Here is a 13,931-nt window from a genome sequence, read left to right as displayed (position 1 = left end):
TCCTATGAAATTCACAAAACTTTTATTGTAGAAAACACACTGGAAAAATGAAGTTTTCTGTTATTGCCATAAAATTTCACTGCCTGTACAACTATGTTATTGTAGTAATGAAAAATGGAATTATATCTCTGATTTTCACAACTTACTTCAGCTTTACTCCAAGTATCACAGTAATATAACATGATCCAAATCAAGTTTCCCTAGTCATGAGCAATATGTGATTATAATTATGTAAGGCTACAAAAGATCAGTTACTATTCAATAATTTCCAAATGTATTTTTAATGCTACTGCAGATATTCACCTCCATATCTCCCATTTCATCCCTTTCGTCTTGGGGCTCTTCTACAACAGTCTCCAGAGGCATGAATTCTGCCTGATCAAGAGAAACCTCAACATTTTCAGCAGAATGAGGTGGTGGCCCAGTCTGGTACTGCTTTGCAGCTGCAGTGTAAGGCAGTTCTGCTGGGAACACTTCATCCCAGTACTGATCTTTCACCATTTCTGGATGCTCTTGGTGCATCTCATCAACAATAACATATGAAACCTGTTTGAGAAAAAGCACATCTCAGCAATTTACAAACTATCATTTTATAAATGTTTCATTTATTTCAAGCACGCATACCTGTAAGTTTCTGTCAACCAACCAGTTCAATTCAAAATCATCATCATCTTCACCGAAAGGATTAACAAGTGATTCTGCCACTTTCAGCCATCCCATGTAAAACGAGAACTGTGAACAGAAGATGATCACTAGAACCGCTTGGTACTATCGATAACTGTGTGAGTACACGATTTTTACTCATCTCTCTACAATGATTTTTTCAAGTTTAGGGTTAATTTCATTGTAAATATATTTATGCAAAAAACTTACCTGCAGAAATGTGAATGTAGGAAACACTAAATCAATCTCATGCTTGGGATACTTCATTGAAGGATCCAGGAACTGGTTGGACATCAAAGTAGCTATGAAGTACGCATACACTGCCAGAGTGACAACCTGGAAGCACAGCGAGGAACCTGTCAACAGATGGTCTCATGAGAGTAGCATAAGAAGTAAAATTTCATTTTGTCACACAGCACTGCTCAGGCTTACCATTCATTTAGCTCTCTATAATAATGTCCAGCACAACAAAAGGCAGGAAAAAAGAGAATGGAAACTTGGAGACTGTAGTGTGGTTCTTAATAAACTGTCATTTCCACTACAGTATTATTTATGTCTCCTATGAACGAAGATATTTATCATTCAAACTGTTCACACTCTTATAAAGCACTGCGTCCACTGGTATTACATTCCATGGAATGCATATCCATAAGGCACATCACAGAAGCATGGACCAACTGGCTAGATAATATGACTTACAGCAGTGATCAGCCAGCACTTATACAGTAACTCACAGAACAGAGCCTGAGTAGCCAATGGTCGCCATACATGGTGTGAGAGCACAAGATTTTCCAGATATTTTGTAGCCAAAGTTCGGAAATAAATAATTTTGTAGTGTGGAAGTGAAACCTCATACTAATTCTGAATATAAATGAAAAAGCTTTATAAGTAGAATTATGTGCATTTTTGCTGTCTAGAGTAATTGTTCAGAATATACAGTTTTCGTTATTATATAAGAAGATTTATTACAGGACAGGTCCTGTTTTGTGTACTTTATTATTTGCATGAGGTATTCTGCTTGGTCTCTGCGCCATTCCAAGAGAGACGAGGATTTACTTGGAGTCTCAATGGGCAAAGTAGTCAAGGTAACAAAAAGTCTTCTATTCCAGCCATGTTGTCAATGAATACCAATCATCAGTTGTTTATATCAATAATGTATATATGTATGTATTGGAGAAAAAAAAAAAAAAAAAAAAAAAAGCTTGTTATTCATTACCCAGAAGGTGGCCTGTAACAAGATACTTGTCATCTAATAAGTGTTTCATTTAAAGGCACAATAAAAGCCTTAAAAGATCAGAGTTGCCAAGTCCCAGTTTTTTGTAAAAAATTAAGTTATTCTACAGATAGGAAGAATATTTAACAAATCAGGGGTTCTCAGACTACTCCGAGCTGAAGATCACAATTAGATAACTTAAAATATAAATGAACCCTCAAAATACTGTATGAAAATACAACTGAAAGAAGAAACAACCCTATTATGTGTGACTTGCTCATACCTAACGGTGAAGCAGGACTTTTGCCCCTTCCTTAATCTGCACAGCACTTCATAGAGAAACATATTTAGGGGCTAATAATATGTGCTCTTGGCAGCTTTCATGCAGTCTTAAAACTAATTGTAGATAATGTAGCCAGTCAAGTATTTTCAAAAATGAGATGTAGTCATTTGAAGCAATGAATAAAAGAGGCTAAAAGCTTGAGTTATTTACAATCATTACAATACATTTTCACACATCAATGCCCACAGAGTTTACATGATTTGGAGCTTTGGGTGGGAACTTTCAAAACCACTCATAACAGCCCTGATATCGCCTCCTTTGTCTACCACTTCCTGCATCTCAAGAAATGGCTTGTTTTCAAATGTTTTAAAATAGTGAAGTGTTGAAAACTTAAATTATGGAGTGACTGAAATCCAAGGTGGTGGAATTGCATGCACAGTTTTTTTAAGCTTGTTACCAAAAGTGATTGGAGAATAATAATCACTCCACAGAATTAGGGGCAGAAATTTTATTTGTTTGGATCTTACAATAAATTTACGATCTGCGTCTTTTCTAGGCAAATGACCCTTACTTCTGAGGCAAGTCTCACACAAACAACACCTTTGAGTGCACAGAAAACTATAGAAATTTATTTTACACTTTCAAGTTAGACATACCACACCTTTTTCTTAATGAAAAGAGTGTGGCAGAACATAAAATGAAAAAAATTTTTACCTGGGTGTAAACAAGAGGTATGCTGATCCAGTCATAATTTAACATTCCTCCACAACCACCTCTGAAAGTATTTAGTTCATCAATGAGGGTCTTCATTGAAAAATCATCCTTTATTCTGCCTTCTTTTCTTGCTCTTGTAATTATACTTCCTGCCCATACTAGTGGCATCCAGTACTTCGGGTGACTTGTCTTTTGGTCCAGAGCATCAAAGACCTTCTTTTCATTGGGCTGCATGAAACCAGCTTCCACTAAGTGATCCATAGTAGGAAATCTCTTCTTTACACGAGGGCTCATCATGCGGAGAGTGATAACTAAACTTAGGTTAACATATCTTATGACTGTTCTGCGCATTAGACGTCCTCTGTCATCCTAAAATCAAAAATTTTCCAAAGCAAAAATTACATCAACCACCGATGTAATAGTTTTGTCAATCTAAGTAACATGTAAAGAGCTGTGCGAAGCCAACAGAAAATTTCAAATTTTAATATGGTGCAAGTGCTATTGTTTACTGTTGCAGTCAGAGAAACAACAGGAGACAAAATACCAATTCTGATTCCAGACTCGGCTGTAATGGAGTTGGTACCAGTTCATAGTTATTATGAGATAAAGACACCAAAACTGTAACAATGTTTCTTTAGACATCAGTTCAATGTTGGTACAACAAAATAGCAGTCCAAAGTTGCAAATTTTACTTTTTTATTCACTCAATGACTAGTTTCAGGCTGAGACCCATTTTTAAAACATTGTAACATAGTCAAAAATGGTGTTTCCAAAGATGTGAAAAAAATATAAAAAATGTGCAATGAACTGTTAAATGCACATCTTTGATATGGTTTTCACATCTTCGGAAATACCATTTTTGACTATGTTATGAGGATTTGAAAATGGGTCTTGACCTGAAACTAGTCACCAAGTGAATAAAAAAGTAAAATTTGCAATTTTGAACTGGTTTTTTGTTGTACTGATTTACAGAAGTTGTTGGCCCACAGCTATTTCAGATTGCTGGAAGTTCATAAAGTTCAATGTTGATTAATATGATCAAGCACTGTCTCAGAATACCATATTGGTTTGAGTGGAGAAACCTGGAGTGAGTGACAGTGTGAAGTTCTTCAAAATATCTACAAGACAGAGATCTCTTATAGCATAAGAGAAGCTTTCATATACTGCTGTCAATGCCTAACGAACCAATAGTTTTGCATTTTATGTCTCAACCACAAACTTTTGTGAGTTTCAAGATTGTACCAATAAGACTAGCAGGTGTAAACTGTTCCAATAAAAGTGACAATAGTGAAATACAAACTGGTAATTGTAAGTTGTGTAATAAAAACATCTTGAAATGTATCCAGTACAAATGTTGTAAATGGAGGCTTCACAAAAGCTGTTGCAAAATAAACACAAGGTTGGTAATTGTGAACTACTTGTGGTTGTGTGATGCTTGTGTTACAGATATGTGTGAAAAAAATACTGAAACATTATCAGAGACAAGAATTCAATAAGTCATGTGTTGCAAAGTGATACTGACGAGTTCAAGTGAAAGTTAGTTACATGTTCCATGGATCAATCATTTTGCACGATAGATCGTAAAGATGTGGAATGAGTCCTTTTACATTCACATCACAAATTAATGTGTACATACAATTTCATTCTGAATATTTCTAAGGATTCCATCCCCCCCCCCCCCCCCCTGTGCCACTGTAGAACACAGATGCAATAGTCTGGGGAAGAGCAACCCTTTAAAAGTGGACAAAAGTAAGTCTTTTGAATCATTTAGCTCACATGTAACCAAGAAAGGGATCCTATCTGAAAAAATAGAAAAGGACAATAAAGAAAAATGTGTAACAATAGTAGATGACGAGAAACACTCTACACATATCAAAAATGTGACCAGTAAAATGTTTGTGTCTGTACAGGACGACGTCAGCACTGCTGTGTTTAACATCACATGTAAAGATGGCCTCTCAAAAATAAACATGAAATCGGCAAAGAACAGTTACACACCCCCATCGAAAAACAAATACATCATGGAATCAAGGTCAAAAGATTTGAAGACAACCATGCATTCAGTGTTTCAAACTTTCTATCAAACTATGCTTAAGAGATTGTGATTGTGTCGGCATTGTTAAGCCTGGGGTGAAGATCACAAATAAGACCGGCAAGATAGGAAAAGATGTGCCAATTCTACTAAAAAGAGTTAAGTGATTCTTCTATCACTTCTTGATTGAACAACATGATGATAAATGAAAAGCACTATACTGCAAAAGTGACTGTCTTGTTCTTATATCTGGATCAAACAATGTTTAACTGCAATGAGGCCAGTGCATTTAAAAAGGCTGTTTGGTACCTTGCAATTACTGTTAACTCCAGACATGGTATTGACAAATCTATCTATGAGATATGATCTGGTGAACTGGTCTTGTGTGAACAGTGCAATTTGATGAATGGACCAAAAATTAAAACACTTATGTTTGAAGTGTTATGACTTCTTGACATGAACAGTAATGAAAAATATAGTTTCACAATGCTTGGACAACACCTAAATCGATCTGGTAAGAAGAGACTCACCAGATACAAACAAAGCTCTTGATGACATAAAGCACTAAAGCAGCTGTAAATGCAAACAAGCTAGTGCCTAAATGCTCACATGCAAGGAAACTACTGAAAGGGGCCATTTCCAGCCAGATTTCATCCAACATTAAAAATACATTATATGTATTCAATACATAGGTGTAAGTTCACTTACCTTGTAATGAAACTAATTTCAAAGATTCTTTGCCTGATAATGTATGCCGTAGTAATTTCATTGCACATTTGAATACTGGAGGTCTGTCATAATAACTGATCAGCAAGCTTGTACGATATGTAAATTCTGTTAGAAAGTATGGAATAGACAGTAGAAGTAATTTGTCTAAATGAACAGTGGTTTAAAGCTGAATACATCCATCTCCTCAATGACTTACAGGCAACAAATTGGCTACCAACTTTTGTAAAACTAATGCGTATGGAAGTTCTTAGATACTAGTTCATTCCTCAGTAGACCACGAAATTAGACAGAATTTTAGCCATCTAAATGAAGAACTTACTTTTCAAAGATTTTGTATAGAACTTAAAAGAGTACAATATCAGCATGTGTCACATGCGTGGGTACAATATAAGCTCTGTATTCACAGATAAATTTGAAAAATTATTACATAAATTAAACAATGAAAAACTGTTTAAGAAACTGGTTATGCGAGCTGACTTCTACACAAATGCAAGAACTGATGACAAATTTTCTTTACATTTAAAGAACTCAATAGCCGCAAATGGGTTAAATCTAAATTTTGAGCAATGTCAAAGGTTTAGAGCAAATGTTCCAACATGTATCAATAATATTGTAAGTTACTGCATAGCTCTAGTTTAAAAGAAAGATTTATTTTACAGTTACTAGTATCAAATCACAAAGCTCTATTTGTATCATTATCAGAGTTAAATTCAGTCTGCACAACAAAATGATGTAGGAACTTCAGTCACGAAATGGCAGAGGTATTTATTATAAAACTAAACTTCACCACGTGGGCAGTCAGAAAACATGCTCCAACAAAAGACAACTACAAAAACTTTTCAACTGAATGCATGAATACCTTTAATGAATGCTTCCCTTTTGTAACAGTGCAGACTGTCTCTCATAAAAGTAGAAACAAAAGGAAATAACAGTGTCTAGCATATGGGGGTGAAAGTTAATAGAAGACCCAAATTTCTTGACATGTAAGCACATCCAAAAAGTATAGAAAAAGAAAAAATTTGATAAAGTAGTTAAACTAGCAAAACATACTGCAAACAATAGGTTCATTTCAAATGCAACAAAAGAGGTTTGGTCTTTTATAATAAGTGAAGTCGACAATGAGAAGGAGAGAAAATGCCTCTCTAAATTAATGACAAATGCTAGAACTGTTACAGATCCAGTTCCATAAGTGAATCCTTTAATGACTTCTTCATAAATTGTAATTAAATAAGTAACTGCTCACCAGCAAGTACAAGTCCTAGTATGACAGATAGAATAGCTCAGGTTTTAAGTTTTCTCATGTTTCCAACTATGATGTTATGAAAATAACAACATCCGTATATAATTTAAACTCACTGGATTGGATCAGGTTCCTGCTATAATATTACAAATAATCTGTCACAGTATTGCACATCCACTCTCTCTCTCTCTCTCTCTCTCTCTCTCTCTCACACACACACACACACACACACACAGACACTCTTTAGATTAGAGTTTTTTTTCTGTATGAATTAAAATATGCCGAAGCGTGGCCCATTCATAAAAAGGGCAAACAAGATGAAATGGAAAATTGGAGAACTATCTTACTGTAATTAATTTTCTCAAAAATATTTGAAAGAGCTGCATGTGATCAGATAGAAAATTATAATTCATCCTGCAGCACTATTTTACACAATCTGTATGGTTAAAGGCTGCAGCACAACCCACAAAATAAATGAATTAGACATAAAAGTTACCAGATGTCTCAGTAACAGAATGTTAGTATCTGGATCTTTTGTGACACTGCCAAGGCTTTCGATACTGTGGATCATGACTGGCTTCTCCAAAAACTGACAAGCTATGGTTTTCAAGGAAAATTTGTTAGTTGGATGTCATCATACTTAGCAAACAGAAATTAAAGAGATCTTGTTAATAACAGTGGCTAGAAACACATAAATTAGTCATTCCACATTGTTCAGTGATATGACATGTCAGGTTCAGCCCGATATCATCCTTTATGCAGATAACTCAACAGTAATAGCAGCTGTAAAACCAATGAAGACTTAATCTACTGTACTGAGAACAGACTTGGAAAAATAGTCATGGATCAAAAATAATAATTTGTACTTAAATTTTATGAAAACAGAAAGTGTTTATTTCACCATGAAACAATGTGTGTAATGTGTCAAGTTCCTCAGTGACTAGAAAACAAAACTAGGTCTTGGATTTATCACATCAACAGAATTCTGTGTTGCCTGAACAGCTTGTTTATGTCATGAACATCCTATATAACATCACTGATTTAGTTGTAAAAAAAAAACTGTCATTGTGCATATTTTGTTTCAGTCATTAGACATAGCATAATTTTCTGAGGAGCTGAGAAAACTAATCTTCCAGAGCTTGTAGACTACAAAAAAATCATCTGAGCCATGGTGGGAACTAAAAAGAAATAACACTGCAAACTTTTATCTGTTTCAAGCATGTACATATATGAGAATCTCATTTTCACAAAAGGAAACACACAACTTTTTGACAGCAACTATTCCTTGCACAGGTATGAGACTAGATATAGAGAAAGTCACATAGTACCCAACCACAGATTAAAACTATGTGAAAAAAACCTCCACATTATGTGGGCATGAATTTTATACATAAAATCTAGAAGGGTAAGTTTTACCTAAATCAAAAAGAAAAATAGTAGTGAAGGAGACCTGGTATAATATCTCAAAAGCAAATGTTACTTTAGTGTAGAAGATTTCTTGAATGATAACCAGGCAAAATAACATCTCTCTAAAGTAACACCATATTTATTATAACCAAAGATCTTTTTAATGACAACCATGTAAAATCTATGTTCGAAGAAAAAACAACATATGAACTATAACCTTAGATTATGTTCATTAGCCTGTATATTGTTTTAAGATTGATAAGACATCTATGTCACATTCTTTGACTGTAAAAGGCATGTCATGTGATGACAAAACTTTGATTTGATTTGATCCGATTTAAGCAATAGGAACATGATAGCAAGAGCTACTTTCTTTACTCTCATGTTGCATTTATTACAGGGAAATCCCATAAATTTTTATTAATTGGTTTCTATCAGGATGGCCCAATTTTACTTGTCTGGCCACGTTGACAAATGCAAATATTATACTGATGATCAGAAAACTGACGGAATTCCATTCAGAATGTTATATGGCCATGTAACAACATACTCTTAGCTATTCACTTATGACAGACAGTCTCCTATTTTAGTGTTACAAGGTCATTACTGTTTATAATATATATTAAAAATAAAAAATAAATGATCTAGTGTTGGAAGCTCTATGAAGCTTTTTGCAGATGTTGCTGTTGTCTATAACAAGGTTGCAGTGTCACAAGCTGCAACAAAAATCAGAAAGACTTACAGAGGATCTATTATTGTTGCAAGGACAGAGAGTTTACCCATAACAAATAAATGTAATACATCGTGCGTAAATAGGTGGCAAGATCCATTACTGTTCAATTAAGCTATTTATGAAAAATTACCTGTAACAGTAACAACTTTAAGACACATAGGAGCAACTGTCCACAGCAACCTAAAGTGAAAGACAAAATAAAACAAATTGTAAGAAAATAAGATGCCAGGCTGAGATTCACTGGAAGAATATTCAGAAAATGTAGTTCATCCATGGAAGAAACAGCTTCCAATACACTTATTCAACCAGTTCTTAAGTATTGCGGATATGAGTCCTACCAAGGAGGATTAACAGGCAGCTGAAGATCGAATAAAGAGTGAAATCATTTAGTGAGAGTGACAGTATTACAGAGGTGCCCAACAAATTTCAGTGGCAGACACTACAAGAGAAGACAGCAAGTGGCAAGAGCAGCACATTTTGTTCTTGGCCTATCCAGGCCCAGAAATTTACCATTTGCTGCAACAAATCCACCCTGAAGTGGAGTTGCATGTCCTCCCATATGAATGCTTAAAGGCTTGTTTGCTAGATTATTTCGACTCCCAAGTGCATGTTGCTGCTGCCTGCCGTAAGTTTTTTTAACTGCTTAACCTTAGTGAACAATTTTACAGAGGCTTCATAGCCAAACTGCAACGTTCATCCTGTGACTGTCTATTCCTGTGAGCAAACCCTCAATATAATCAGTCATACACAACTTCTTTCCTGAGTGACTTGAATCTCATACATTCACCAGATGATGCATTCCATAACGACGTCCTCAAACTCAAGGATTCCACATTAGAGATTTGTCTCACCATTATTATGGTATTTGAACAGTCTTTAGGGGCAGACTCACCAGCCATAGCCCCAACCACATGCTCTGATTCACCTGCAGCTGGCAAAACCGCAAACAATGGGTGGTGCTCATAACAGCTAACCTTACGCAGCAACTATTTTATTGCTCACACACAGTAACAGTGTTATTATCGTTGGGCTAAATGTTCTTCCTGTGGCAAGGCAGGACACAAGTCGGAAGTTTGCCAATTGTCCCTTGATATGAATTTATTTGCTTGGTGGATAAGTTCATAGCGTTTTTCCATATGTATAATAAACACAACACATACACTGAACAGAGACTTCAGTCATCAACAATGTATTCTCCTTCACCATTTAATACAGTCTGCCAATGCTGGGGTAACTTTTCAGTTCCGCTTCTGTGAAATCACAGTTTTGAGGTGACACACACATTGAACCATATTCAGAGTACATTTTCATCTGGAAAGGAAGTTAGTTGGTTGTTTGAAAGAGAGCACAAGATCAGGTGAATAAGGTGGGTGTGGAGTGACTTTGAAACCCAACTCCTGTATAGTGTTTTTGTCAGTCTAATGGAATGCAAGTGGACATTATCACTGAATAGCATCATTTCAAGCAGTCTTGCTGGTTGTTATTGTTGGATTGCTTCTGCGAGGTGTCTCGGTTCTTGATAGTAAATGTCAGCAGTGATGATTACGCCTCAGTTAAGCAATTCGTAATATACCACACCAGTGCTGTTCCACCTGGTGCTCCACATTACCTTTAATGGATGCAAACAGGACTTTGTACAGGGAGTTGCTGCTTTGTTTGGGCTCAACCATTACTTCCCTTTCCCAATGTTAGCATAAATACACCATTTCTCATCACCAGTAACACTACTGGATAGGAATTTTTGGTGTTGTCCATGAACCAGTTGATAATGACCAAGTACAGATGCAAGCATAGCCATCTGCTGATTTTTGTGATTTTGGCTTAGAGCATGTGGTAACCATACACCCGATTTTCGAACCTTCCCCAGTGCATGCAAATGTCGCACAATTGTGGAATGATCACAATTCATAATATTTGCCAATTCTCGAGTACACTGACATGGATCTTCATCAAACTCCAATGGTCATCCTGTATTTGGAGAGTCACTAATGTCAAAACAATTTTCTAGCGTCCTCTGCTCCACTCACAATCTCCAAATGATAAATGACAATCTGTAAACTCAAACAGCAACAGTGAACTAAAAAAAGAATTACAGTTGATAAATAAACCCACAGTAGCTGGAATACCAACAACAAAAATGCTATGACCTTATGCACCAACCTAATAGATTACACCTACATGTAATGCTGCATACAGACTCAGTCAGATCACCCCTCCAACCACTATGTACTGGTCCTTTCCCTGTTTTGCACAAAAGAGACCACACAGTAGATATTCTATAAAATGGCAAACCCCTGAAAGTCTCCACTGAACGAGTCAAACACTGACACCTCACAGCACAACCCATCGAGAGTCACTGAATCACACTACTGCCATCTTGCTGACTGTGGATGTGCTTGCACAAACGGCCAGAAGCTTCATACCATCACAGCAATTGGGCCAAACAAGAGCTGGTTGTCAATTCAAATTAAAATATGACATCTCAAGTGCTGCACACTACAGAGTGGGTGCTGTGTGGCAGTGATGGTATTTTGTATCTGTATATTGTGATATTGACATGTACACATGGCCTCTCTGGTACCTATTTTTATATTTAGTGTAACCTTGTAAGTTCAGTTCTTCATCAACTTTTGTACCAAATAGTGTTCTATATATTCATGTAAAAATAAAATTTATTTCTGTACTTTTGAAGGCTATGTATCATTATTTATGTGGCTTACCTATCTAATCCACAACATATTTACTAATTATTAATACAAGAAGAACAAGAAGAAGGTCGACTGACAAACCAAGAAGAAGGAAAAACCAAATCTTGAAAATAACAAATTTATTTGTAGATATAATAATGAAATGTATGAAATGCTACATGGAAGATTAGAAGTTATACAGAATAGACAAAAATGAAACACTAAAAACAGTAGGTAGAATGTGAAGGGAGAGAGACAAGTAGTTACAACATTGAAAGTGTTATTTCTTTCAAAGCATTTCCTTTTTGCATTTGTGTACTTGTCCCAACATTTGGAAAGTTGTACAAAACACAGCTGGAACAATCTATTAGGAAGTGTCTTCAACTGCTGTATTTGATTCTCCATCTCCTCAAAATTTGCATAAACTGTCTTTTAAACCTCATTTTTAGCAACAAACTGATAGAAATCAGAATATACAGTTCTGGATGGATTTTCCAGTGTACAATCATCATTGCTGATGAGGTTTTAAGCAGTAATGACCAATGTCTGAGAGTGCTGTCATAAAGCAATTTATGGTTGTTTACTATCCATTTTCTGAATGGTTATGTTTGAAAGCATCTCGAAGGTAATACAATATTTTCTTTGTCAGAAATTAGGCTTCTAGGATCAAATGCAAATGATGTTAGTAATGGAAGTACACAGGATACAGCACAGGTTCACCATCCTTGAACCTTGGATTACATCCAGCAAATTGGTTATTCTTCTGATGAATTTGGAATTTTTTCAATGCCTCACATACACAGACTTCCGTCAAAATTTGCAGTGTTTCATGTGGTGCTCACATATCATCATGAAAAACTGAATTGCCACATATTATCTGGTAGAATATATTTTGAACTTCAATAATATGCAATTACTATTGAATTTTCATTCATTCGTTAATTCACTTATGTTCCTTAGATTGCATCAAGAAGGAAAACCTTCAGGATTGTGGAATGAGACAAAGTATGCATTAATGAAAAACAGGCAAACTAATAAACTCCATATGTACACTGTATTGGTAATAAACTATTGTTACACCGCTTCGTATATTTTATATTGATGCCAAATTAATTTTAACCGTGTAAATTAGAAAGAAACGTGCTAGTTTGAAAGAAGCTGCTGCCTCGTTAGTTATATTGAATAGCTGCTCTATTTACAACTTAAAGAAAATAGTTAGTTACATCAAAGAATACAAGTCCTGTTAGCATTACATCACTTCACGTCATTCAGGGGGGAGAGAGAGAGAGAGAGAGAGAGAGAGAGAGAGAGAGAGAGAGAGAGAGAGAGAATACTTGCTCTGTATCTAACACAAGTTTTCAACCCTTTAATCTACATCATATTCAAATAATAAAATTTCTTTTGGATCTGTAAGGATCCCCAGTTTATTGTTTTACATCAGATGGGACTTCATTGAATATTTTGCAGTATAATACATAACTTCACTCTGAACCCTACACAAAGAAGCCAGTCTAAATAAAAATTTTTGTGTGTTTTGTATTGTGATAATGTACACCTACACACATGTTTATAATCTCTAAGCTACATTAAGAAAAGCAGACGGAGAACTCAGAAAAATGGGCTACCACAAGGCAGCGTGCTTGCACCGCTACTACTCAACATCTATACCAACAATCAACCTATACCTGAAGGAACTCAAAGCTTTATTTATGCTGATGACTGTGCTATCACTACTCAGGCTGACTGTTTTGAGACTTTAGAAGATACGCTATCAAAATCTTTGGAAGAATTCACTGTTTACTACTATGGGAATTACATGAAACCTAATGCTGCCAAGATTCAGACCTGCACTTTCCACCTGAAGAATAAACAGGCAAATAGATCCTTAAATATACCCTGGGGAGGCATCATACTCGAACATAATCCTACTCCCAAATATCTTGGAGTAGCTCTGGATCATGCGCTAACATATAAAAAGCATTAGCTAAACACCAAACAGAAAGTGGCAGCCAGAAATAACATAGTGTGAAAATTGACAGGTACATAATGGGGTGCCAATCCAAGCATTCTGTGCAATCAAGCGCGCTTGCTCTAGGCTATTCCACTTCTGAATATGCATGTTCGATATGGTACAAGTCCAGTCGTGCCAGGAACGTAGATTTGGCTCTAAATGAGCCTTGCTGGATTATCACGGGTTGCTTAAGAGCTACTCCTGAGGACAAATTCCACT

At 35.8% G+C, this 13,931-nt stretch overlaps 1 protein-coding gene across 3 annotated transcripts in view; it reads right to left on the bottom strand.

Annotated features, from left to right (window-relative positions):
• LOC124795301 overlaps positions 1–13,931 on the bottom strand; it is a 558,174-nt gene that overhangs the window by 61,300 nt on the left and 482,943 nt on the right. For all 3 annotated transcript variants that reach the window (XM_047259263.1, XM_047259265.1, XM_047259264.1), the window contains 4 exons: positions 2,874–3,242; positions 874–999; positions 625–732; positions 304–546 (listed from right to left, as the gene is read on the bottom strand). In XM_047259263.1, the coding sequence (XP_047115219.1) occupies positions 304–546; positions 625–732; positions 874–999; positions 2,874–3,242 (846 nt within the window). The remainder of the gene's footprint in view (positions 1–303; positions 547–624; positions 733–873; positions 1,000–2,873; positions 3,243–13,931) is intronic.

This window comes from Schistocerca piceifrons, chromosome 4 (genome assembly GCF_021461385.2).
Source record: "Schistocerca piceifrons isolate TAMUIC-IGC-003096 chromosome 4, iqSchPice1.1, whole genome shotgun sequence".
Classification (NCBI taxonomy): domain Eukaryota; kingdom Metazoa; phylum Arthropoda; class Insecta; order Orthoptera; family Acrididae; genus Schistocerca; species Schistocerca piceifrons.
This window is presented reverse-complemented; position numbering and strand designations above follow the sequence as displayed.